Source organism: Salvelinus alpinus, chromosome 6, assembly GCF_045679555.1.
Source record: "Salvelinus alpinus chromosome 6, SLU_Salpinus.1, whole genome shotgun sequence".
In the NCBI taxonomy this organism is placed as follows: Eukaryota; Metazoa; Chordata; class Actinopteri; order Salmoniformes; family Salmonidae; genus Salvelinus; species Salvelinus alpinus.
In genome coordinates, this window is record NC_092091.1 from 44,243,686 (window position 1) to 44,271,505 (window position 27,820).

General features: G+C 43.5%; 2 protein-coding genes across 2 annotated transcripts in view; one reads left to right on the forward strand and one right to left on the reverse strand.

Moving 5' to 3' along the window:
- Positions 1 to 460: 460 nt before the first annotated feature.
- LOC139578735 (transmembrane protein 125-like) lies at positions 461 to 10,229 on the forward strand. Its single transcript, XM_071406710.1, has 2 exons — positions 461 to 891; positions 7,767 to 10,229. The coding sequence occupies exon 2, from the start codon at positions 8,063 to 8,065 to the stop codon at positions 8,741 to 8,743; it is 681 nt and encodes a 226-aa protein (XP_071262811.1). The 5' UTR covers positions 461 to 891; positions 7,767 to 8,062; the 3' UTR covers positions 8,744 to 10,229.
- Positions 10,230 to 14,686: 4,457 nt separating this feature from the next.
- LOC139578734 (AP-1 complex subunit mu-1-like) overlaps positions 14,687 to 27,820 on the reverse strand; it is a 29,873-nt gene continuing 16,739 nt past the window's right edge. Inside the window, exons 6-12 of the mRNA XM_071406709.1 lie at positions 23,298 to 23,424; positions 20,348 to 20,490; positions 20,175 to 20,246; positions 19,567 to 19,725; positions 17,143 to 17,268; positions 16,908 to 16,983; positions 14,687 to 16,071 (exon numbers count right to left, since the gene is read on the reverse strand). Coding sequence (XP_071262810.1) covers positions 16,049 to 16,071; positions 16,908 to 16,983; positions 17,143 to 17,268; positions 19,567 to 19,725; positions 20,175 to 20,246; positions 20,348 to 20,490; positions 23,298 to 23,424 — 726 coding nt within the window. The 3' untranslated portion in view covers positions 14,687 to 16,048. The remainder of the gene's footprint in view (positions 16,072 to 16,907; positions 16,984 to 17,142; positions 17,269 to 19,566; positions 19,726 to 20,174; positions 20,247 to 20,347; positions 20,491 to 23,297; positions 23,425 to 27,820) is intronic.

The window sequence follows — 27,820 nt, forward strand, 5'->3', positions numbered from 1 at the left end:
TTATGAGATGGGCCCATTGGAATTTCCAAAGGTGAATGGAAGCTGCTCTTGTCAGGGTGGATCAAATCAATAAGCCATTGTGTCTGACTGGAAATTATTAATGTTTTATGACAAACGATTCATTAACATGACCAATTGACAATGTTGTTTATTGTTAATCCAAAACAGTCTACAGCATATTGATTCAATATTTTATAGGCTTGTCAGTAGCCTTTTTGTGTTTTGACTGATGCATGTGGTGTGCATATTTAACGGGGCTGCCCGGTGAAAGGATATTCCTTCTTACTACAACCATAATAATGGGATATGGCAAAAACGATATGCCTGTCATTCTCTGGCCCTGAAAAAAAGTATTGGGAAAATCCCATTTTGTCTGTTTGCTCCGTGCTATCTCAACCATGCACACCCCCCTTCATGAGATGTGGTTATAATTCAAGGCTAGAGCGCGGGCTTTCCCCGTGGGACGTCGGCGAAAGGTCGCGCGCTGCACTGTAGCCCAAGTAGGATAACTGCATACGTGGAGTGTGTCTGAAAGTGTAGCCCGATCCGCTCTCGCCTCCCAACCGGTGTCGCTGCGGCGTCTTGTGACCAGACCTACAACAGGATAGTCCGCTCGACCTGAGCACTGTTCCGGGAGCGAGAGGCACACACGTTCATCACCCTCAGTGGCTCCACACCGCAGAAAGGTAGTCTAGTCAGAGTTGTGTTGATTATAGAGACGAGACTGCTTCAAACAGTTTCTGCACGCACCAGATTAGCCGCGGCATATGGTTGGGAATTGGAAATACCTCCCGGCGCACGAGCGCAGATCTGTGTGTGGAGCTGTTCCGTTTCACGCCGCTGAGAAACGGGGATTAAGAGCGACAGGGAACGTGTCAGCAGCACGGACAGGTAAATAACGTACTGAATATAAATGCCAGACAGACAGTGAATGAATCACACAGTCGTTTTGATAAAATCAAGTCAAATGACCAAAAGCACACTGTAAATTTCAATTATAATATTAATCGATCCACCTCTTTAGTTCCTTTCTGTGCTACTTAATTGAAGTAAGTCCACTGCATAGACTAGCCTATTTCCCATTTTGTAAATATCCAGTTAATAGAGGTGAACGAGTTCATCATATGACAGTGTTATTTAGCTTTATGACAGCCTTAGGAAATGTGTTACTGTATGTTTATTGAAATGTCTACCATGTCACCATTCTCATGAGACAATCATCACAGAGTAGGCTACATTGGAGAGTTAGCTCACTGCAGTTGCAGCACATTGAATTCAAATAACCCGATGTATTTTCTGAAAGACTCCAAGCCTATTTTCCTGAAAGTTATCTCCCAGGAAAATACATTGTTGCTCATAATTGAGTTATTCCTAAAAAAATGTTAAGTGGGAAATTGGTCACTTGCTTGGTCCACCCCCTCATAAAGGTATTTCTAAAACTTTCATCATGGTTATTAGCTGTTTGACATACGTTTTAATTATTAGTGCATTAACAAATAGTGTGAGCAGACCAGTGATGACCTTATGATACATTTTTTACAGTCATGAGTTTAAAAAACAAACATAATCCTTATCCTGTCCATTCTTCAGTCTACATATGATGCAAATCATTTAGTCTCGTCTGTTTTCAGACACATTTATGCCATACTGGAATAGCTGAATAAATATGAACCTTTTATTGACAGACCAAATGGGTGGAACAGGACTGAATTGTCTAGTGTGTTTTGACTTAAGTGAACCAGGAAGTAGCCTATACTGTAACTTGTTTCTGTCAATATCACATCACACCTTAACCTTTGGACCACAGTGTTAGTGTTGTCCTCCAACCTCTGAACACTGTTAGGATGTAGCTATGTCATGGACGATGACTCCACTTTTATAAAGCTACCATACAAAGCAAAGGTCAATGCATGCTTTTGTATGGCAGGGAGAAACAGAGAGAAGGAGAGAGAGAATAGTAAGTGAACGCGTGACGTTTAAGGAGCGTGCGCGTCCATGTACAAGTCGGAAGTTGAAGTCGGAAGTTTACATACACCTTAGCCAAATACATTTAAACTCAGTTTTTCAAAATTCCTGACATTTTATCCTAGTAAAAATTCCCTGTCTTAGGTCAGTTAGGATCACCACTTTATTTTAAGAATGTGAAATGTCAGAATAATAGTAGAGTAGAGCTAGTAGAGCTTTTATTTCTTTCATCACATTCCCAGTGGGTCAGAAGTTTACATACACTCAATTAGTATTTGTTAGCATTGCCTTTAAATGGTTTAACTTGGGTCAAATGTTTCAGGTAGCTTTCCACAAGCTTCCCACAATAAGTTGGGTGAATTTTGGCCCATTCCTCCTGACTGAGCTGGTGTAACTGAGTCAGGTTGGTAGGCCTCCTTACTCGCACATGCTTTTTCAGTTCTGCCCACAAATTTTCTATGGGATTGAGGTCAGGGCTTTGTAATGGCCACTCCAATACCTTGACTTTGTTGTCCTTAAGCCATTTTGCCACAACTTTGGAAGTATTTGGGGTCATTGTCCATTTGGAAGACCCATTTGCGACCAAGCTAACTTCCTGACTGATGTCTTGAGATGTTGCCTCAATATATCCACATAATTTTCCTACCTCATGATGCCATCTATTTTGTGAAGTACAAATGTCCCTCCTGCAGCAAAGCACCCCCACAACATGATGCTGCCACCCCCGTGCTTCACGGTTGGGATGGTGTTCTTCAGCTTGCAAGCCTCCCCCTTTTACCTCCAAACATAACAATGGTCATTATGGCCAAACAGTTCTATTTTTCTTTCATCAGACCAGAGGACATTTCTCCAAAAAGTACAATCTTTGTACCCATGTGCAGTTGCAAACCGTAGTCTGGCTTTTTTATGGCGGTTTTGGAGCAGTGGCTTCTTCCTTGCTGAACGGCCTTTCAGGTTATATCGATATAGGACTCGTTTACTGTGGCTATAGATACTTTTGTACCTCTTTTGCACTTTTCGCACCAATGTACGTTCATCTCTTGGAGACAGAACGCGTCTCCTTCCTGAGCGGTATGATGGCTGTGTGGACCCATGGTGTTTATACTTGCGTACTATTGTTTGTACAGATAAACGTGGTACTTTCAGGTGTTTGGAAATTGCTCCCAAGGATGAACCAGACTTGTAGAGGTCTACAATTTTTTTCTGAGGTGTTGGCTGATTTCTTTTGGTTTTCCCATGATGTCAAGCAAAGAGACACTGAGTTTGAAGGTAGGCCTTGAAATACATCCACAGGTACACCTCCAATTGACTGAAATTATGTCAAATAGCCTATCAGAAGCTTCTAAAGCCATGACATAATTTTCTGGAATTTTCCACGCTGTTTAAATGCACAGTCAACTTAGTGTATGTAAACTTCTGACCCACTGGAATTGTGATACAGTGAAATAATCTGTCTGTAAACAATTGTTGGAAAAATGACTTGTGTCATGCACAAAGTAAATGTCCTAACCGACTTGCCAAAACTATAGTTTGTTAACAAGGAATTTGTGGAGTGGTTGAAAAACGAGTTTTAATGACTCCAACCTAAGTGTATGTAAACTTCCGACTTCAACTGTATGTGTGCGTGTCACAGATGTACAGTACCAGTCAAACGTTTGGACACACCTACACATTCCAGGGTTTTTCTTTATTTTTACTATTTTCTACATTCTACATTTCTACATTTCTGCACTATGAAATAACACACATGGAATCATGTAGTAACCAAAAAAGTGTCAAACAAATCAAAATATATTTTATGAAGTTCTTTAAAGTAGCCACACTTTGCCTTGATGACAGATTTGCACACTTGGCATTCTCCAGGTTCATGAGGCAATCACCTGGAATGCATTTCAATTAACAGGTGTGCCTTGTTAAAAGTTAATTTGTGGAATTTCTTTCCTTCTTAATGTGTTTGAGCCAATCAGTGGTACTTTGAAGAATCTCAAATATAAAATATATTTAGATTTATTTAACACTTTTCTAGTTAATACATGATTCAATATGTGTTATTTCAGAGTTTTGATGTCGTCACTATTATTCTACAATGTAGAAAATAGTAAAAATGAAGAAAAACCCCTGAATGAGTAGGCGTGTCCAAACTGACTGGTACTATATGTGTATGACACAGATTGTGTTCTGGCCTGTGCTGTGTTAGGTAGGTTGCAGCCTGGAACCCTGTGAGAATCAGGTTGTAGGTTAGTCTCCTGTTTTCCAGTGCAGGGAGATCTAAATATGCTGAAGGCTGCCTCTAAACCCACACAGCAACACTGAGATAAAGGTGAACCAAAAAAAACAAATAGGTAAACCAGTTTCCTGTCAGCGGAGTTGAGCAAGGCAAGGGAGACAAGACGCGAGTGCATGTTAATTGGTGATTTGATTAGTGGTTTAATATTGCAGCTGTGCTCAGTACAGGCATACTGGGGCCATGGACTCAACACAGGGAGTTTATCAGGCAGGCTGCTAGGACAAAGCAACGCAGAAAGAGAGAGGAAACAGTCTGCATCCTAAGATAGAAATGCTGTTCAGAACACTTTTCAGAATCGGGGTAGGATTATGATGGGGCGTATGGTTACCGTGTTCTGTTGTTTCTCCATCCAGTTTTCAGAAGAGCTAGAGCCAGGTGTCTGAGACCAGCAGGCTAGAAATACCAGTGTTTTCCTCATGTTATATGTTTGTACGAGTCTCTTGACAGTCTCCAATTAAAATAGCATTAAAGCAAATTTGGGGTGGTGTGACTAAACCTAACTGAACCGAACCTGCCCTCCCAAACCTCGCTACATCTCTCTATATCTCCCTTCCTCTCTCATTGCTGAGTGAAGGCATCCTGGGTCTGATGGTCTGATGTCTAAGGAGGACACAGTGACAAGGAGACCGAGACACAGGCAGTGAGTCAGCCCATTGTCCCCTCACTGTGCCTAGGCACAGAGAGGGTCCCCAGGCCCCTGACTGGAAAGTGACAGGAACAGAGACGCGGCCTGAATAAAGAACCATTCACAAGCTCTCTGTCTCTTTCTCTCACTCCATCTCTCTCTCTCTCCTTCCCTCTCCTTCTCTTTGTGTACTTACTAACCTCTCCCCTCCCGCTCTCCTTCTCTCTGTGTACTTACTAACCTCTCCCCTCCCTTTCTCATCTCTCCCTCACTCTCTCCCTCAATCCCTCCTTGTCTCTTTTCCCCTCACTCCACCCACCACGCCACCTCTACCCAGAACATCCCAGCCTCATCCCCAGACGCCAGCCCCTAGCAGCACCAGCCTCACAGCCTCCCGGCCCCCATGGCACTTGGCACTGATTCCCACCACAAGGACATATGGTGCCAACCCTGACCCCTCTCCTCGCCCGCGGGGGACCACACCGACACAGATAGATCGCCCTTTGACAGGAACAGGAAGAGGAGGGAGCTCCGTCGCCACAGCAACTCCTAGCCCCACATCCTCCCCAAGGGCCTCAGATAAACACATTCACACAGCAGGACCTCGGTGAGGTCCCTGTTTTGTTTGTCGCCGGCTAATTTATGCCTTTGAGATTTCACCACCATCAGACTTTTTCTTTAGGCGTTCCATTCCATGCCTGTTTAGACTGTATAAGAATGTGCTGATGGACCAGGACCAGTGCAGGAGTATGACATTAGTTTGCTGAAAGCCAGTGAAACTTCATCCTGTCTGGGACTTCTCCTCTTTCCCTCCTGGCTGGCCTGGCCTCTCAGGCCTGGATGAATTATTAAACGGACTCCACAGCCAAGCTCAGGCTCAGTGCTGCTGGGAGCTCTATAGGCCTCTTTAAACCCTTGCTGATTGAAGGGATCGGAGTCACGGGTCATAGGTCAAATGACACTGCAAAGAGAAAAGAGGTAGAAGCAGTTTCTGCAGTTTAACTGCAGATCAAAGCAAAACTCTCTGGCTCCCTTGGCTCTCATCTCCTCCAGACAGAAGTCAAACAACCACAATTTTGTTTATTCTTTACTGGACATTATTATTATATTGAACCCATTAATACTTGATCTGCAGACTGATTACCATATAATGGCCGACTCCTGTAAAAAAACAAAAAAAAAACAAGAGCACTTCAACATAAAATTAGACACTAATGGCTTGGTGGGATGAATTCAGCAGGGCCAAATAACAGAGGAGGGAATACGGTGTCCCTAAAGCGTAGCAGGTAATTGGAGAAAAGCACAGCTTCTCTGTCGAGCCGACCGACAGACTGACCTTCAGGCTGAAAACTCGGAACCAAAAAGGCATGAACTAACTGATTTTCAAGGCTTACGGTTATCTCTGGGATTTCATCATCGTTATCACAGGGAACATTTGCATAACTGAAATATGCTGCACTGCACAGAACTACCATCAACATTGTTGGGTGCAGACGTTCGGGAGAAGCCGTTGTCTGCACCTGTCTGCTAGAAAATACGGAAGAGAGACTACAGTAGAGCACAGGGAGAGAAAACAGAGGAGCAGATGATAAAGGTATATATATTGAGGTCAGTGTAATCTGGGCGATGTGATGGAGAGGTCAGCTGTGATAAGAGAGAAGGCAGAAAGGCTTAGAGAGAGGGAGGGAGAGAGAGGGAGGGTAGAATGTGTATAGGTGTGTGTGAGTGAGTGCATGCGAGAGAGAGAGAGAGGGAGAGAGATGTGTAGGTGTGTGAGATGTAGGTGTGTGAGTATTGTTTTTGTCCAGCTCATATGCTACCTCAATTACTGCCTTCTATTCCTGTTCTGTCAGTGGCATCAGTTCAAAACCTGCTGGGATTTAATTAGTGACTCAACAACACTCACACACACACACTGTACACCTCTCTCCCACACACTGCACACCACGTTCTCACACAGTGCACACACACACACTGCACACCACGTTCTCACACAGTGCGCACACACACACACACACTCACTGTGTACACCTTGTACACACATCCACCTCACAGTTATGAACTGAAACCACGTCGAACATTGGGACTCCAATAAACACAATGCACTCTGTGTAATTAAGTATCCCTTCATTTCACACCTCACGTGAACACCTTGTCTCAGTGCGATAGTCCCTGTGTGTTGGTGACGAGGGCTCATCGCACCCTGCTGCCGTTCAGCTCCGACAGACAGGTAGGGTTCGCGTAAGCAGGCCTGCCGCTCTGCGCTCACCTCGCGCCTCGGCTCGCGCTGCTGACTTTGATAGCGAACACGCCGACAGGCTTTTAAAGACGAGCTGTCTGCGGCGTAACCTTGAGAGTCGCTGGGACTACAGGGACAGTTTATTGATAAGGGGATTAATACTTGAGCCCCTTTGTCGTTTGCGCCGCTGTCTTAGAAACATCACCCCCGGGGAAATAAACAAGAGGTTGCTCACAACACGGAGGACGAGAGCTGGGTTACTAGACATAGCTTCAGGGTGCTGGTCTGCATGCACAGGAGGAGTGAACCGTAAAGATGACAGGCCATGGTATGAGAGAGAGAGAGAGAGAGAGAGATGCGAAATAGAAAGTTTGTGTGTGTTGTTTATTCGATTAGCCTCTGATAGTGGTCTCACCTGATTGCCTCTGTACAAATTTGCGGAGTGAGAATGAGGGGGTTTCAGGTTGCCATTTCAGCAGTATGGTTTCAGTCAGTCCAAACACCTCTCTCTGCAGGCTACCTCTGTTTATATGGCAGGAGCTCTACTGTTTACAGCTGCTGTAAAGATGGCATATGCCGCAGTGTGTATGTGTGTGTGCGCGTGCATGTCAGCAGGTGGCTCTTATCTTCCCTGTCTCTCCTCTCCCCAGGTATCTATCAGGCTCCATCCTGGTCCCATAGCTCTGAGGGTTCAGTGACGGGCTGTCCTCTCAGGCTGCAGTGGATTACATGAGGGACCCTGTGATCCACAAATAATACCTGTAATCCAGTGAGAAGGAACTGTGATCCGGAGAGAGGCCCAGTGATCGATCCACTAAGGGCTGCTGTGATTCACTGAGGACTGAGAGTTTCAGAGAGAAGGAACTATGACCCAGCACTGAGCATACCAGTGGTCCAGGTTGTGTTCTGCAGTGTCGAGCGTGGCCGTCAGGCTGGGAGAATCAGGATGCCAGAGCTGGAGGACTTCCCCCCGATGCGGGGTGACCAGCCGGCTGGTCCTGACCCGGTCCAGATCCAGCGCAGCATACTGGACGAGCAGGTAGAGCTGTGGTGGTTCCGCGACCCGGCCAAGTCTCTGCTGTGCTACTCCGTCGCCGTCCTACTCATCCTGGGCTGCGGCCTGGGGGGCATACTCCTCCTCTCCACCACTACCAGCTTCTCTAGTGACTGGCGCATGGGAGCGGGCATGGCTCTGTGTCTCTTAGCCCTGGCCGTCCTCCTCAAACAGCTCCTGAGCTCCGCCGTGCAGGACATGAACTGCGTCCGCAGCCGGAGGCGGATCGATATCCTGAAGAGCGGAGGGCTGTCGGATCTGTTAGTGGTTCTCATCACAGGGCTGTGTCTGGTGGTCTGTGGGGCTGTACTGCTGAAGCTGGCACTAGAACACCACATGCCCAAGCCTGGCGTAGCCCTTAATGATATGTACATCTCTGGGGTGGTGTTGTTAGCTGGAGGGGGGTCAGCGGTGGTGGGGGTGGGAGTGTACACGGGGGTGGTGTTCCTGTTGGAGAGGACGTGGCCGGGACAGAGTTTCAGGGATAGGGCCATGGGGGTGTTCACTATCTCTGGACGACACATGGACCAGGGTAGGAGGGAGACCACCTCGAGCTTGGCTAACCTCATCTGACCTGACCACCAGAGACATAGCATGGGATAGGTAGCCCAAAACAGCAGATGACCGCAACACTCATATGGCCCAGATCTTATCCATATATGGGCACTGGGGAGGGTTGGAGCTTATTGGTCAGCTCTGGCTTGAGGTATGTGGGCTTGTAATTGCTGGGGCCCCATTTGGTGTGAACGTGGGCCACATCCACCTTGCTGTCTGGGAGGGACCAATGGACATCACATGTGAAAATGGCATTTGAGCAAAGTGGCTGCCTTTGAGCAACTAAGTATCAATTCAATTTTGCAGGTCCATGAATTGCAATATGGGATAGAGAGCTGTGTCTACACAACATGTTTTATTTTAATGATTCAAGCATGGGCCGTCCTTGGATAATTACTTTTATGAGATGGAACCCCAGCAGAGCACTACTCTCTATAATGTGAAATAAACAGAATGACAGTGACACAGACACTGGTCCCGGACACAGAACAAAGATTCAGATTCATAATGTGTCTAATGTAATAGTATCATCCACTACAAAGCAGTTGGTGAAAAAGCTGCTGTATGGAATAATCATGTCATAGAATAATGTAAACAGGTTACTGTACTGTACGAAGTGATTTCCTGATAAATGTCACATTTTGTCACCTTTTTATGTCACAGGTTTACAGCTGTGTTGGGTAGTCAAAGGCCTTGCAACTCTACGAGGAATCTGAGGAGAATGCCATTGTCGCCTGGTTGAATGGTACAATATGGTTTAATTGAACAAAGCATCTGTGTGTTTGCGTGTGTGTGTGTGTGTGTGTCTGGCCCTCGCAACTCCTTATCAGGCAGTGCATGTGAGCTGCCTGTCGCTCAGAGACAATAGGGGTCACTGAGGCGGCCATTGTTGTTGTACCGACGGCCGGCCAGGCCAATGGACAATGGGCAGGCTGTGGATCGTAAGGGGTTGGCATCGCCCAGTACGGCTTTCCCTTACCACCCTCTAACACACACACACACACACACACACAGCAGCGGCAGCGACTGTGGCTGTAATCCCTCATTGACAAGGGACTGTTCTCTGACCTGAAGTCTCTCTCTGTCTCTGCTGTGCAATGCTATGCAGGACATGCTCTTTAGGTGGTGGTGCCAAGTAGGTCTGTGCATTCACGACCGCGAGTGTGAGAGACGACAGCCATGAAACAGTGATGGGAGAGGAAGCGAGAAAGAGAAAACAGTACAATATAGCGACATGAGAGCAACCAGACGAGAAAGAGAAAGAGAGACAGAGCTAAACCCTCAGGTGCAGTCCACCTTTTAGGCCATAGGGGGTCCATACTCACAAACTTGTGCTTAAACTGGCAGTTTAGACCTTAGGTTTAAAATGTATATCTGCTAGCTTTTCTCATAGGCAAACCTGGCACAATTGGCCATCTGGCTACCATGAGTCATTTGTATAGTGAACAAAAATATAAACGCAACATGTAAAGTGAAATAAAAATAAAAGATACCCCAAATTTTCCATACGCACATAAAGCTTATTTCTCTCAAAGTTTGTGCACAAATTTGTTTACATCCCTGTTAGTGACCATTTCTCCAGGTGAGGCATATCAAGAAGTTTTTAAATTAGCATGATAATTACACAAGTGTGTTGGGGACAATAAAAGGCCACTCTAAAATGTGCAGTTTTGTCGCACAACACAATGCCACGAATGTCTCAAGTTTTGAGGGAGTGTGCAATTGGCATGCTGTCTGTAGGAATGTCCACCAGAGAAGTTGCCAGAGAATTTAATGTTAATTTCTCTACCATAAGCCGCCTCCAATGTCGCTTTAGAGAATATGGCAGTACGTTCAACTGGCCTTACAACCGCAGACCACGTGTAACCACATCAGCCCAGGACCTCCACATCCAGCTTCTTCACCTGCGGGATCGTCTGAGAACAGCCACCCGGACAGCTGATGGGTTTGCATAACCAAAGAATTTCTGCACAAACTGTCAGAAAACGTCTCAGGGAAGCTCATCTGCATGTTCGTTGTCCTCACCGGGGTCTTGACCTAACTGCAGTTCGGCGTCGTAACCAACTTCAGTGGGCAAATGTTCACCTTCGATGGCTACTGGCATGCTGGAGAAGTGTGCTCTTCATGGATGAATCCCAGTTTCAACTGTACTGGGCAGATGTCATACAACGTATATGGCGTTGTGTGGGTGATTGATTTGCTGATGTCAACATCAGGCACGGTGCCAGGATTTTTTCTTTCCCGGTGCAAAGGGGGGCTTGACCAATACGTTGGGGTGCGAAGAAAATTTTCAGGACTATTTACAAGGGCATTTAATCCATATGCATAATCAGACAACTGTGCATTGGTAATAATGTTTCGGATGAAATGGCTATCACAACGTCAGAAATGAAATTAATAATATCCTAAGTGCAGCCACAACGAGAAGTGCAATGCATTTAGCCTATGCCTGTTAACTGTGCACACACTTGTAAAACGAACTGGCTATCAGCACAATCTTAGTGATTATATTTCTATTGCAAACAAAAATAACTTGTAGGTCGATGACATACATGCGTCCTGCTGTATATTGGTTATAATGTTACGGATTAAATGTCTATCACAACGTCAGAAATTAAAGGAATAATATCCACAGTGCAGCCACAACGAGAAGTGCATTTACCCTATGGCTGTCAACTTTGCCCACATGGTGTAAAACGAGCTGGCTATCATCACAATCTTAGCGATTATATTTCTATTGCAAAAATACTTGTAGGCCGACTGGCCGACAATATGCATGCAACTTCTTGTTCCATCCAGATCCAGATCAGCGTGATTGAATCATGTTCCCCCCACCGGACAGGCGCGCTCTGTCAGTAAATAAAAGGTCTTTCAGTTACTCACCAAGTGTTGTTTTATAGAAGGACGATGCGTCTGTTGTTGTGGTTCAGTGCAAATTAGTCTATAATCTTCTGGACATCCAGGGCCTTGGTTCTTTCTGTGTGTATGGACAGGCAGGCAAGCTTGCTGAGTCAAGGGTTTGCCCAGTATTTCATTCTGTATATCATGATGCGTGTACTTAACATTTCTAGGATTATCTGAGATGTTCTGTGCCACTGCTTTGTCGAATTTGCCTATGACCTGTAAAAGTTCAAGGAAGTTTCCCTCTCTGTGAAAGTCCCTGGTATGCAGTAAAACGCAATGACTCCACAACTGCTCTCATATACTCTCTGTTCTCTGACTATTTTCGAATGTCCATCACCTAGAGCATTGCATATTGTTGAGCCAGACTCTTTCTGAATAGTCCACTCATTCCACGCTGTCATTCCATATTTATGCTCCACACTAGCATTGTGTGTCTTGAACGAACTTGTCGCCTTCTTCCAGTTCTGGTAGCCATCGTGGGTAAATTTTGCCTTCTCTCCACCATAGTTTCCTGGACGTTGAAAGTGGCGGCATGCAAAGCAGAAAGCACAGTCCTTTGAAATAGAATATTCCAGCCATTTGTAATCCTCATACCATCTACGATTGTAGTAGCGATCTTGCTGTCCCACTATTGTGGCTGGATAATGCCGAAGAAGAGGGCGCCTTGGTTCTTCAACAGGTGACTGGCTTAAATCAGAGGGAGTGGTGGCTGTGCTAACAGTGCAGCTAACGGTGGCTTTGGAGCAGCTAGCAGTGACGAACTGCTCTGGTGCTCCCTCACGTCGTGGCTCACGAGTTTCTCTCTCTGACTCATCTTTCCAATCTCCCTCTGCAGCCAGGGATCAGATTGGAACAGAATAGCTGGTTATTAACTTTTACATATTTCTTTATTTAAAAATTGTAAAAATACTAAAATGCTTTTGAGGGGGCTTAACTGGGGCTACGCAGATTTGTGATGTAGCTATAGCCCTCCCTAGCCCCGGTGTAGCGCAGTGCCTGGTCAACATCGTGAACAGGTATGGGCAAACATAAGCTACGGACCACGAATACAATTGCATTTTATCGATGGCAATTTGAGTGCACAGAGATACCGTGACGAGATCCCGAGGTTCATTGTCGTGCCATTCATCCGCCGCCATCACCTCATGTTTCAGCATTATAATGCACTGCCCCATGTCGCAAGGATCTGTACACAATTCCTGGAAGCTGAAAATGTCCCAGTTCTTCCATGGCCTGCATACTCACCAGACAATTGAGCATGTTTGGGATGCTCTGGATCGATCTATACGACAGCGTGTTCCAGTTCCCCCCAATATCCAGCAACTTCGCACAGCCATCGAAGAGGAGTGGGACAACATTCCACAGGCCACAATCAACAGCCTGATCAACTCTATGCGAAGGAGATGTGTTGTGCTGCATGAGGCAAATCGTGGTCACACCAGATATTGACTGGTCTTCTGATCCACGCCCCTACTTTTGTTAAAGGTACAGTATCTGTGACCAACAGATGCATATCTGTATTACCAGTAATGTGAATTAGGGCATAATTAATTTATTTGAATTGACAGATTCCCTTATATGAACTGTAACTTTGAAATTGTTGCATGTTGCATTTATATTTTTGTTCGGTGTATGTTCGGTAACAAAATAAATCATCTTAAATGGTAGAGCCACTATCCAATTGCATTTCTGAAACTAGGTCAACTTGGCCACCAGAGGTCGTTCCCCTTGGTCTGTAACAAGTAAAGTGTGCCAATATTTGCATGATGCATCTTTGACTAGGCTATTGACATTTTTTTTTTACGGAAAGAAATATGTAGGAGGATTATACGTTTATATTCGTAGCTACGTTGTTAAAAAAAAGGATGGTGGTTTTGTCAAATACTGTACCTCTTTTATGCTTTCACTGACTGGTGGTGCAGTCTGCTAAGGCGGTATGCTCAAAGTTTGGAGGATGAGACGGCTGTGAGTTCATATTTCACTTGTGGCAACAACCACAACAAAAAATTGGGGGTGAATAACGCTTCACTACTGGTCATCAAGTCAAATAACGTATATTTCACAAATTAATCATTATAAAATGTACATTAAACATTGTAGGTCTACAAGTCCATGTAATGTAATATGATTATTAGGTCCTTGCAGTGTGTTTGTCTACTAGTCTGAAGAAAGATTTAGCTCCTTATTAAATTAATTCTTAATCTTAATATTCAAGGTGTTGTCTGCACTTCTCGTCTCAACACACTAACACAATAAATGTAATTCTACATTTAAGGGATTTTTTTTTTCATGTGGGTTTCTAACCTTTGTTGCAAACTGGGTCAACTATCAGGAGTTAGATTTCCTACACTGAGATATTTGACCAGTCACTCACATACGCAATCTTCTTTGATTGGGACAGAAGTTCCGTTGGAATTCTGTTAAAGGGATATTTTGGGATTTTGCAATGAGGTCCTTTATCTACTTCCCCAGAGTCAGATGAACTTCTGGATACCATGTCTGTCTGTGTGTGCAGTTTGAAGGAAGTTGCCATTTAGCGTTTGCGCAATTACTAACTAGTTTTGTCGCAACGACAAAGTCTAACTGTTCCTGTAAACCTCCGGTCATTGTGCTAAGCTAGTTAGCATTTTCTCGCGAAACTACCTCTAACTTCATACTAGACGCAGATACATAAAAATGGTATCCACACATTCATCTGACCCTGGGTAAGTAGATAAAGGGCTTCATTACCAAAGTCGTGAACTACCCCTTTAAGGACGCTTTTATGAAAAAGTGTTGGATCATGTCGAACTACGTCGACAATTTGAATTGGCTGATACGGAATTTGTTACCGGACTGGACGTCATGCTGTTCAGCTGGTCATACTTAGCATAGTGGCTAATTGTGCCAGGTTTGCCTATGAGAAAAGCTAATACCGAGACATTTTAAACCAAAGGTCTAAACCTCGGTTTAAGCAAAAGTTTGTGAGTATGGACCCAGGGGGTTCAGCTCGTCTGTCCCCATCTTTCATTTGATAAAATACAAATCTCACTGATATATACGAAAATAACTAGAAGAGAAGGTACAAAGACATTTATTTATTTATACATAGGTCCCTTTGCCTCCCATTGACTTACATATGGTTAATAAATAAGATATTGAGAGATTGAAAAACACATGTACTAATCATTAAAACCCCACTGGAGAGAATATCTGAAAGAAAATCGTCATATTTGTTCTGTTCCTCAAACAACTATTTTACAAGGAAAGTGTAATATTTCATACAGTAGGCCTACACACCGCAAACTCATGCACATAACAAATTGACTGTAGCGTCTAGTCTGGGCTGAACCTTTCAACTCTATTCCTCTGGCAGAGACCCAAGGCTGATATGAGGGGTTGGTGCCCAACAGACTACAGTAACTATACCAAACAACACCTGCTTTGGAAAAGTTGGGTGTTTTTTTGGATGGAGAAACATAAATAAAAACAGTAATTTTAACACATTTTGGCATACAATAGCCAGGCAAGGTCTTGTTCATACTGGTCCACCTGTATGTCTGGAGGTTTATTTCTTTCTTTCGTGTATTATCCTCAAGTTATCTGTTCCCGCCAGATAGATAAACGACTTCCTGGTCAGTAAACCAAAAAGAAAAAGAATTCCTTCAGTCTTTTCCATATAGTTGTAAGCTGAGTGCAAATACAAAGATGGCGACGGATGACAATATTGTTTATTTTGTATTATTTAGTAATCATTGATCTGACCAGCTCGGTGTTCATTTCATGAGACTGAATGCTGTTACAGAACTGACCCTAGATAACATCAACTGATAACCACACCCACCAGATACAAGTTTATATCAGTGCTATATAAAAGCCACGTTTCAATGTTCACAGACTTTCAACCATGTCTCACACCCTGAATTCTTACGGTAAATAAAATACACTATGCCTTGAGAATAAACAAACTATACAATTTTTACAACAAGACCAATAGGAAAACCCTACATTCATTACTCTATAAACTGAGAAAACATGTCTCCAGATGCTGTAAAACTTTGTCAAAGGTGACACATCAGTCGAGTTCTGGAGGGAAACTATGGAAAGGTCTCAATTGCATACTCCTCGCGTCGTCTCCTCGTCTCCTCAAAACCCATTGGAGGAGATGGTCAGAGGAGTGGGACCTCTGGCTTTCTCATCCAATGGGGTTTGAGAAGGAGACGAAGAGAGAGGACACGAGTATGCAATTGAGATCGTCACAGAGTCTTTACGGTACTCAATGTCTGCAGATCAGGGGCATGATGGCTGCCTGGTCCTTTTGGAGAGTGGTGAAAATTGTTATCCTTTCCTTGTCCTCTGCTGTCCCTCACTCCCAGGGAGCCAGAGAGAGAGAGGGGAGGAGGGAGTGAAGATCCATTCAGTCTGGCAGCAGGCTTGCCCTTAGTTTGTCCGAAGTTGGTAATCTGCCAAAAGAGGGAGATGTAACAGTAATACATTAACACTGTTCTATGCATCATCACTTTGCCCCTGTACTGTGGCTGATCACATTAACGTTCAAATTAGCGCTGTTAGCATCTAAACCCACAAAACTGGAGCTCGGCGTGACTGTGGCTTCTGCCGAGTCCCCAACAACTGGATGTTCAGGTTTTCAGGGGGAAATGAAAAGAAAGCCTTTGAGATGACTTCCGCTTTTGAATGTGAACAAGCCGACATCTCTTAACTCCTCCAAATTTACTGGATTGGTTGAACAGTCAGAATAGAACCTCCCCCTACATTAAAAAAAAATTCTCATCAAGACCAGTATGTAGGGGATCTAGTTTCATGCGTTTGCTATGTTAGGTTAGAGTGACAGTGATCACATTGGGGTCAGTGGAGCATTTATAAATGGCATTACAATAACCGCTTAGAACTCGCTTATGAATAAGTCAACACTGCCAGTGTAAGGTATCGGAGTGTGGTGCGCCTCTCTCCCTCTCTCTTTATCCCCCTCTCTATCTATCTCTTTATCCCCCCCTCTCTCTTTACATCTCTCTCTCCCTTCCTCTCACTCGCTCTCCATCTCTCTCTTTCTCTGCCTCCATCCCTCTCTCTCTCTACCTCTGCTGATTACAGTGGAAAGGTGATAGTCACCTTGGCATGCAGAGCCAAGTGACACGGAGAACCTAATGGCACCAAGGCATAATTCAGATCCCCCATGCCCCGGCTTTATAAGGAGAGAGGTAATGGATATGAAAGCTGGGTTCACTACTGGGCCGTATTGTGCTGCGATAAGGAGTGTGTTTGTGTGTGTGTGTCTCACCTCCACTCTGTGTTATGTAGCGTACCCATGGTAACGCCTGATAGCCGCTCTTCTCAATGATCTTAAGATAGCGTACCTGAGGAGGAGCAAAGAACAGTTACAAAAACAACAGACACACACACCACACATACTGGTGAGTCTGCTCCTTCCAACCTGTATGCATTATTCAATGAAACTCATGTGTTGCTCTACGAGGGTTCACGTTAACAGAGATAAATGGGTTCTGTTAACTTACCTGGATACCAGATACAGTGAAATAGGGGATCTCAAAGTTGACAGTGATGGGCCTCTTCCCCTCCAACTCATCACTCTCCACACTAGGCAGCCCAAAGTGAGCCCTCATCATGTACTCCTTGCCTCCCTACACAAAACACACACACACTTTTATTGGGAAATCTGTGGCATTTCTCTCCTGTAGGTTTCTTTGTAACATACCTGATCTTATCAAAACAAAACTAGCTAGACTATGCATTCCTATACTTGTAAAACTCTCCTCACACCTGCACTGGTGCAGGATACATCAGCAGTTCGCAGGACTGCCTTGTCCAATCAAGGTAAAGTAAACAACTACAGAGGTGACTTGAATGTCGTTGGTCACACATCAAACCCATTCCCCTACCACACACACACACATCACTATAACACCACTACACAGTTATTAAAACTGTCCATGCGGCTCTGTTGTTTTTCGAAGCCAGGAAGGATGTGGGTTTACAGCAGCAGAGAGAGTTGACAGTCATGCTGAATGTAATGTTAATAGTCAGGCCATGGGGTTGAGTGCAGAATCCTTATCGGTCTTTATCAATATGAAGTGTTGAGGCGTTTATATTTCCTCTAAAGCCGTTATCAGTCATTACTTGGCTAACCTCCCCTGGGTTCGTCTGGTGGAAGTGTAAAAACATGCTATCTATAAATGTGCTGCTTCCTGTGAGGATACTGTGTGTACTGCCTTCCGAGAATGGTAGGACAAGACTCTATTTTTACTATTTAGTTACCATTCAGTCGATAATTACACACAGGGTTGTCCCACCTCAAAAAGCTCACGACAGAAAATAATGTTAGTGTTCCTGCAACATTATTTTGTTGAAATATAATTTGATCTCTGAGAAATGATGTTTAATTGATTGCATCCAAATTGGCCATTTTTAATTTATAGGATTCATATAATATTTAATAAATATAGTACCTAACAGTGGATTTGGACAACACTTTTTTGATTAACAATGAGTTAGACATGAGGAATCCAAAGGAATGGTCAATAGCCCCCCACGGACACCCTACAACCTACGTCAATCCCACCCCAACAACGATTAGATAGTATCAGTTCGCTGTGTCTGACAGTAGTACGGAGCTGCGGCTCTGAGTATTGTTTCTTCATCCTATGTAATGTATTCCCAGTGAAATTTGTGACGTTTTTTTTATTATCCTCTTTTCATTGAAGTTGTTCGTTCGGTTTATGTCCCATCCTAAACTCTGTTATTACCAGAATGTTAAAGGGATAGTTCACCAAATTTACAAAATGACATTGGTTTCCTTACCCTTTAAGCAGTCTATTGACAAGGTATGAAAGTAACCCATGCTTTGGTTTTGTTGGCCACTGTTTCAAATGCTAACTTTTTAGCTTTTGTGGCACAAATCCAATGCAAGTCAATGGTACCTATATCAGTAATTTCATGCTTCATGTTTAAATCATACTAAAGTATCTAAAAAATAAGTCAATGATGTTACTCATAGATTATTTGGATATGAGGTGTGAAAATGCTAATATAGGTACCATTAACTTGCATTGGATTTGTGTCACGAATACATACTTAGCATTTGAAACAGTGGCCAGGTAAACATAAACCAAAGCATGGGTTGCTGTTATACTTTGTCCATAGAGGAAACCAATATGTCATTTTGTAATTTAAGCGAACTATCCCTTTAACGTTAATAGCAGGAACAGCACCATCTAGTGGTCAGAATCTGGTATTATCAGGATGCAGGATGGGACATAAACCTAACAACTTCAATTACTTATTTCTATGAACGGGGAGAAAAAACTAAAAACATACCAAATTCACTGAGAATACATTACATAGGATGAAGAAACAATAGTCCAAGCCGCAGCTCCATACAACGTGTCAGACACAGTATCAGTTCTCCATCTACTCGTTGTTGGGTAGGGATTGGCGTGGGTGGGACTTTTAATCATTTCTTTGGATTCCTCATTTAATTTTTTTTAAAGTTTGGTCCAATCGACTAAGGTAATATATTATATGAATCCAATAAATGAAAATGGCCAATTTGAGTGCAATCAATTCTTAATTTCTCAGAGATCAAATTATATTTCAACAAAATAATGCTAATCGTATCTGTTTCTAACTAGAGAAACTATTTCAGAACAATCGGAGATGGTGGGTGTGATGGCTTCCTGGAAGGACATGGAATGACCCCATAGTATGGTAATGAAGAGTACAACTGTTGTATAGCCCTTGTGTTACTCTTGGGTGAGCATGGCTTGAACAAATAGCATCTAAAAACACATGGTGACTGTTACAATATCTATGATAATACCAGAGGATGCACTAACAGGAATGCATCGACTGCCATCTGCAATAGGTTATTAGCATAGTAATGTTTAGTTTATCTCATGACGCTAGCTGTGTAGGCTACTTACAGGGAAGGACTTGATGTTCCACTGCACCACGCTCTTCTCGGGAAGATACTTGCAGCTGCCTGTGCTCGTCTTGAATTTAGGCGAGTCGGCGTCGCTGGGCACGGGTACCATGATGGCTACGTTGTTGGCAGTGGAGCGGCTCTTAAACTGACTCTTGGCCTGCAGGGTGGAGGTGAAAAGGTAAGGGTCACAGGGTTACCGACAAGGACGTGCAGTGACATAAAGAGGGGGAGGGGGGCAATTTATGGGGTATAACCCGCTTTTACAATACAGCGATGATGACACAGTCATGAGGAAAGAAACACAGTCATGGACATGGAACGGAGGCTATTGTATGAAGAATTTCCTGTTCAATTATTAACTTGCTAAGAGTTTAAGGGTGAGGAAACAGTCCCAACCCAAAGGTTTTCGCACATTGAAGCAAAAAATGGAAACAACATGGATCTGCGTCTATGTACTTAAGAGTCTGGGTCTATGTACTTAAGAGTCTGGGTCTATGTACTTAAGAGTCTGGGTCTATGTACTTAAGAGAGGTCAGTGTTGGAGCTACTGGTGAAACACAGTAGATGTTGACAGTTTGACAGTGAATGATGGTGGACATCCTTTACCTTAACCTTGATCTCAACTCGGCTGTGGGAGAACTTCTCAATCACACTCTCGATCCATATAAGAGGCTTCACCTGTCACGGAAAGGCCAGGAGAGGAGCGAGAGAGGAGAGGGTCATCAGGTTAACATTGGGCAAGGGAGGGGTGTGTGTGTGTGTGCGCGTGTGTCACTGACCGTGGTGTTGAGGCGGTAGGACATGAGCTCACTCTCTCCGTCCGGGGGGATGAAGGAGATGGTTCGATCGTTCTCGAAGCGAGACAGACGGACACACTGATGGAACTGGACATCCTCCAGCTCTACCGTCTTACTCTTCTCTCCTGATCCGACACACAGGCAAGGAGGGGGATATTGTATGCTATGTCCTAATAACAGTCAACTCCTGAGAAGTGCAAAATCTCAATAGCAGCCCATAGCAGTTCACCAGTTAAAATACTGTACATTCCTGTACACCTTATTTGCCTCGGATACTAACTTTAAAAAAAGGCTAATTCTCCTGTATGTTCCACTGTCATCCTTCCTGGTCTGAAAACCCACAGTGACACTGTACACACACCACTGTTTCTTCTTCATAAGTACTTTATAAAGAGTTCCATCGATCAGCTCTTACAAGAGAAAGCTTCGGGAGACCACTCTCTTCAGTAGTGTGCTAGAAAACAATGTCATGGCAATGTGGATGTGTACCGTAGTGAGAAAGCCTAATGTTCTTGTTGTTTTCCCAGAGTAAATGGTCCAGCAGAGCTGCTATTAAAAGCTCTTATAATAAATCAGGGCCACTGGGCTTTCTCTTAAATCCCCCCATGAACCTGGAAAGAATAACCCTGTCCATACAGCAATGGCTGAATATAAATGGACAGCCATCGACGGATGCACGTGACACCCTTCATTCCTATGTGAAGACTCAACAGTGCACTGGAGCCAAATTAAGTCGGTTAAGAGGCGTCGTATGGATGCAGAGAGCTAGAACACAGAGTCTAGTCTTTGGAGAGACCTGTTTAGACAGCTCAAATCCCAGCAGGTAAGCCCTTTGGAGGACTGGTCCACGACACAGGTATGATGTCCCATGTTGCATCATCACTGGGTAACTGTGGAAAGGTGAAAAAGGAGGCACAGTCCTTTATGTTTGGGCTCTAAGGGGGTGTACACAGTCCCCTGAGGTTCACCCGAAAGGCTGTGTCATCTCCCTAACGAGGCAACATAACACTCATGTATCCATATCAGATAGGAATCCTGCGTTTGATTTGTTTTCCCAATTTGAACTGTTCCAGCTCTCATATCTCATGTCTCATCTCTCAAAATCTACTTAAAATCTCTCCCTGTACGCATGTGTCTTGATTTCCCTGCAAGTTTCATCTGTATGATTTCCTCATACCCAGATGTGACTGTCCTCACTCTCCCGTCTCTTCCACAAACTGTATGTAGTAACAGGCTCTGACCAGAAGAAGGTGTTGTTTAACCCATGTCTGTTCACGCGTAGAAAGCCAGTCACAACAGTAAGCGTGACTTCACCTTGAAAGAAACGCTTATTAGTAATCAAACACACGAGCATTTGTGGTTGAAAGTTACTTTAGGATTGCAGTGGGGTGTCTCTTGAAAGGCATCCGTGCGTATGACGTGCACAGACACAGATCAGTAAACATACAAATAAGAAAGATATTAAAGTGTCTGCCTCCTCCTCTGATTATGGTACAATAGGGTGAGTGCAGAAGCCCATTTTAAATTCTCATGTTTATCTATTCATTATTTGTCGGAGTAGTTTTCCTTTTCTGTTCCAGACATCCCACTTCACTTCCAGTCCGTGGGCAGCATGCACATGTGAGGAGCCGTCCAGGGGGCATCTTTCATCTGCCAACAGCAGCAGTAGCCTCGGGGAGGGATTAGCAATGGGGCTAGACCAAGAAAGAGTAATCCACCAGACGCCCCACAACCAGGGCACATGAGGGGTGAGACCAGGGACTGGGGCGGTGAAGGTGGGGGGTGTAGGTAGGGATGGGGAGAGGAGGCAGGGGGAAAGGGGGTGAGTTGGGCAGGATTGGGAGCACACAGATTTTGAAGGGGGAGGATTTGACCATGGGAGTGGAAGATAATTGTCCCTGTTACCTATATTATGACCATCGCTCTCCAAGGCTGAAGAGTCAAATTATTTGGGTTTGGTATAATAGTCTTTACCTATTGGTGTCCGTTTACATACTTGTAGGATTGTGTTTGTACAGTTTGTGTACTTGTGTGAGTGTGTTGTGTGTGTGTGTGCGCACTGTAATGAAAAACAGTCATTTATATGGTATTTTGGGGTATTATCAACAGTAAAATACTGTGAAATGTTTTACAGCAGCATACTATACATTATGGTGCATTGTGGGAATATTTTGTGGGCGGGTAAAGAATTGCTGTATTTGGAATGATACTGTAATTCCATCCCACAAAATACAGTACCGTACCATATTTTTTTGAGCTCCAAAAACCTTTTGACCACTAGTGGGTGCATGGTATTGTTGTTTCTGGGTCATTAAAATGCAGTATTTTGATGCGTGCCTTATAAGAGGCTACATTTGTTGCACGTGTTAGTGAGAGTACCAATTTCAACTAGTATGTGGTTGTAATGCCCCATCAATTTAAAATGTATGGGGGACAGATTGGAGTGTCAGCAAGTCTTAAACCTTAAATGTTTGACCATTTTGCCATGTCCTTTTGGTCTGGTTTGCCCTGTAGTAGCTGCCAGTTTGGAAGCCTTTGTTAACCTGCCCTGTAGAAGTGCAGGTGATATAAAACACATTACCCAGCAGCCAACCTGTTTGCACCAATTCAATGTAAAAGTAAAATACTGTGAAATACAAACACCATATCCCCTCAATGAATTTCATTCATCCATCCATCCATTCATTACGAATATAGTAGTAGTTTCTTTAGTATAATACAGCCAATTCTATAGTATTGTAGTGTGTGTCATTAATTAAACAGTACTTGATTTGATACCATATTTATATTACAGTATGTGTACTGTAATAAGAAATACAGGAACTAACTTGCCTCTTCGCTGCCTGCAAATTACTGTCAAAATCATGGCAACACCTTACTGTGTGTGTGTGTGTGTGTGTGTATATATTATACTGCATGTGTTTTTACTCACTTCCTGTGATCTCGAAGAGCACTTTGTCATTGAGGCCCAGTCTGAGCTCTGGCATTCCAGACAGAACCACTTTGAGCTTGATGCTGCCCATGATCTCACTACGCAGGACACTGCCGGTCGCACTTACCTTGCACAGGGAGACAGACAGACAGACACAGTTACATTAAACGGAAGCTGAAGTTAAAAAAATAATACTTCTCTGGTTGAAAAAGGCCTATGTTGCATCGATATTAGTCAGAAACGTTGATTCAAGTGTACAAATTTACTACAAAGTGTAATAGCATAATTTTTCATAAAGTCAGTATTTTCCCAAAACAGAGATTTGTGAGATTTCCTAGATACAGTGGATATTTGAGGGTTGGGTTTTGATTTCAATAATGCCCACTAACACAGCATGGTAACGCCCAGGGAGAATTGTCATGCACGGAGAAACATCTGCGCTGATTGTGCTCTATCCAATCGTTTACATAAAAGATAACACATTGCCAATGTTATGTTGAAAGAACACTTGGCCCCTAAGCCCTTTATGGAGTGACCACTTGCTGATGTGGCCACTTGCTACTAGCTAGCTTCATTGACAAAGAGATGGAACTTGCTGATGAGGTTGTGGATGCAGCAGCAGCTGACTCGATACTGTCTACCTAGTTTTCATGCAAATATTTTAACTTGAGAAATACTGCACCAAACACCTTTGCCTGATGTAAAATTGTGCAACTAAGACCTCCTCGGCAAAAACGTTCAAATTAATTAGAGATTTGTTCATTTATCTTCGAATAATTCGGACTATTTTGAGAGAGAAATGTTGCTACCGTGACTCAAGAGGGACAAATAACAATAACTCCCCAGGGTACAATATAGCAAACATAACACACCCCCAAGATGCAAGTCTCGCTTTTTCTTAATGCGAAGCAGAAAAACCCAGGCGGAATCGGTGAGTTCAGCCCCCATTTACATAGGGAGAGACTACAGCAGGATATTTACAGTTGAGATAGTCTTGTGTTACCACACTCGCAGTGCGAAGTCTCCTTCATCACGAAGGAACCAAAGAAATCAGGAAACCCTGGATTTCAGTATAGAAATGACAAAAGGAGTTTTTAGAAAGGATGAGAGAGGTATGGAAAAGATTGACCTAGAGACTGAAGATGAAAAAGTGTATTGTCACAAAAAGGGAACTCTGAGGAAAGCCAGCTATCTAGTTAAATGACAATGTAACATGAGAGGCCCATCAGATTTGCTCTTCCTTACAATCAGTCAGTTATTAGTCTCTGTCTCTGACCCCTGGGATACATAAAATGGGCTCAAGGGGCTGGTTACGTGTCAGACCAAAGGGCCGTGGGTATCCTGGTGTAACACTGTTACATCAATCCTCCGGTTTCTGTGGTAAGGAAATCTGAAATAATTTCCTCCCACTTCTGACAATACATTTTGGGGCTCCCGAGTGGCACAGCGGTCTAAGGTACTGCATCTCAGTGCTAGATGCATCACTAAAGACCCTGATTCGATCCCGGGCTGTATCACAACCGGCCGTGATCGGGAGTCCCATAGGGCTGCGCACAATTGGCCCAGCGTCGTCCGGGTTAGGGGAGGGTAGGCTGTAATTGTACAATAAGAATTTGTTCTTAACTGACTGGTCTAGTCAAATAAAGGTAAAAAAAAAAGAAAATTCAAGGAAGTTGGAGAATGGTGTCTGGAAGCTTCTCTGACACAATGCTGATTAATACTGTAAACCTGACCTGGTTTCTTAGTCTGCACACTACAGATGATTATCAAATCTTTAAATATATACAGTAGAAGTCAGAAGTTTACATACAACTTAGCCAAATACGTTTAAACTCAGTTTTTCACAATTCCGGACATTTAATCCTAGTAAAATTCCCTGTCTTAGGTCAGCTAGGATCACCACTTTATTTTAAGAATGTGAAATGTCAGAATAATAATAGAGTGATTTATTTCAGCTTTTATTTCTTTCATCACATTCCCAGTGGGTCAGAAGTTTACATACACTCAATTAGTATTTGGTAACATTGCCTTTAAATTGTTTAACTTGGGTCAAATGTTTCTGGTAGCCTTCCACAAGCTTCCCACAATAAGTTGGGTGAATTTTGGCCAATTCCTCCTGACAGAGCTGGTGTAACTGAGTCAGGTTTGTAGGCCTCCTTGCTCGCGCATGCTTTTTCAGTTCTGCCCGCACATTTTCTGTAGGATTGAGGTCAGGGCTTTGTGATGGCCACTCCAATACCTTGGCTTTGTTGTCCTTAAGCCATTTTGTCTCAACTTTGGAAGTATGCTTGGGGTCATTGTCCATTTGGAAGACCCATTTGCGACCAAGCTTTAACTTCCTGACTGATGTCTTGAGATGTTGCTTCAATATATCCACATAATTTTCCTACCTCATGATGCCATCTATTTTGTGAAGTGCACATGTCCCTCCTGCAGCAAAGCACCCTCACAACATGATGCTGCCACCCCCGTGCTTCATGGTTGGAATGGTGTTCTTTGGCTTGCAAGCCTCCCCCTTTTTCCTCCAAACATAACAATGGTCATTATGGCCAAACAGTTCTATTTTTGTTTCATCAGACCAGAGGACATTTCTCCAAAAAGTACGATCTTTGTCCCCATGAGCAGTTGCAAACCGTAGTCTGGCTTTTTATGGCGGTTTTGGAGCAGTGGCTTCTTTCTTGCTGAGCGGCCTTTCGGGTTATGTCGATATAGGACTCGTTTTACTGTGGATATAGATACTTTTGTACCCGTTTCCTCCAGCATCCTCACATGGTCCTTTGCTGTTGTTCTGGGATTGATTTGCACTTTTCACACCAAAGTACGTTCATCTTTAGGAGACCGAACGCGTCTCCTTCCTGAGCGTTATGACGGCTGCATGGTCCCACGGTGTTTATACTTGTGTACTATTGTTTGTACAGATGAACGTGGTACCTTCAGGCATTTGGAAATTTCTCCCAAGGATGAACCAGACTTTTTTTCTGAGGTGTTGGCTGATTTCTTTTGGTTTTCCCATGATGTCAAGCAAAGAGGCACTGAGTTGGAAGGTAGGCCTTGAAATACATCCACAGGTACACCTCCAATTGACTCAGATGATGTCAATTAGCCTATCAGAAGCTTCTAAAGCCATGACATCATTTTCTGGAATTTTCCAAGCAGGTTTAAAGGCACAGGCAACTTAAACTTCTAAACCACTGGAATTGTGATACAGTGAATTAGAAGTGAAATAATCTGTCTGTAAAGAATTGTTGGAAAAATGACTTGTGTCATGCACAAAGTATATGTCCTAACCGACTTGCCAAAACTATAGTTTGTTGACAAGAAATTTGTGGAGTGGTTGAAAAACTCGTTTTAATGACTCCAACCTAAGTGTATGTAAACTTCCGACTTCAACTGTATATCAGACTATTAGGAATCTAATTTGAACAAAAATGGATCTACCCTGGAAACCATATTTGAGGAATTTGTTCCACCAATTCCGCTCCAGTCATTACCATGAGCCCGTTCTCCCCAATTAAGATGCCACCAACCTCCTGTGCAGCACACCTGGAGTTCAAAAAAAGGCACGTGAAAGACTCTGAGAGCATAAGGAAAAAGATGCTGTGGTCTGATACAATTTTATTTTTACTGAATGCAAAGGACAATGTAGAATATAACCAGGCACAGCTTCAGAACAAGAATGTGAAACTCATTGAGTGGCCCAGCCAAAGCCCAGACTTGAATCCCATTGAAATTCTGTGGAAAGACTTGAAGATTGCTGTTCCCCGCCTCTTCCCATCTAACTTAACTGAGCTTCAGAAAATCTGGAAGGAAAAATGTGAGAAAATCCCCAAATCCAGTTGCGCAAAGCTGATACAGACGACTCAAAGCTGTAATCGCCGACAAAGGTGCTTCTACAAAGTATTGACTCAGGGGTGTGAATACTTTTGTAAATTAGATATTTCTGTATTTCATTTTCAATAAATGTGCAAACATTTCTAAAAACATGCTTTCACTTTGTCATTATGGGGTCTTGTGTGTCGAATGGGTTTCTAAAAATATATATTTAATCCATTTTGAATTCAGGCTGTAACACAACAAAATGTGTAATGAGTCAAGGGGTATGCATACTTTCTGAAGGCACTGTAGTAGGTGTATATACAGTAAAGCATAGTAAAACTATATACAATAAAGCTGAGGTGTATTTTTGTCTCCGCTCATACAGGGGTAATAATGGCTTTTTATCAGGGGGGTGGTGGCTAATTCCTGCGGGCGGCTATGGGAAAACCTGGGACTATTTTAGACCTCATAGTCCCTGTTACCCTAGAGCAGTTTCTCCCAACCCTAGTCTTCGAGTACTGCCAAAAGTACACATTTTTATTGTAACCCTGGACAAGCACACATGATTCAACTTGTCAACTAATCATCAAGTCCTCGATGAGTTGAATATGTCTTTGTCCAGGGCTACGACGAAAATGTGTACTGTTGGGGGGAAACAGTGCCCTTAGAGACACCACATTATTAAACAGATACAATAGTCACAGACT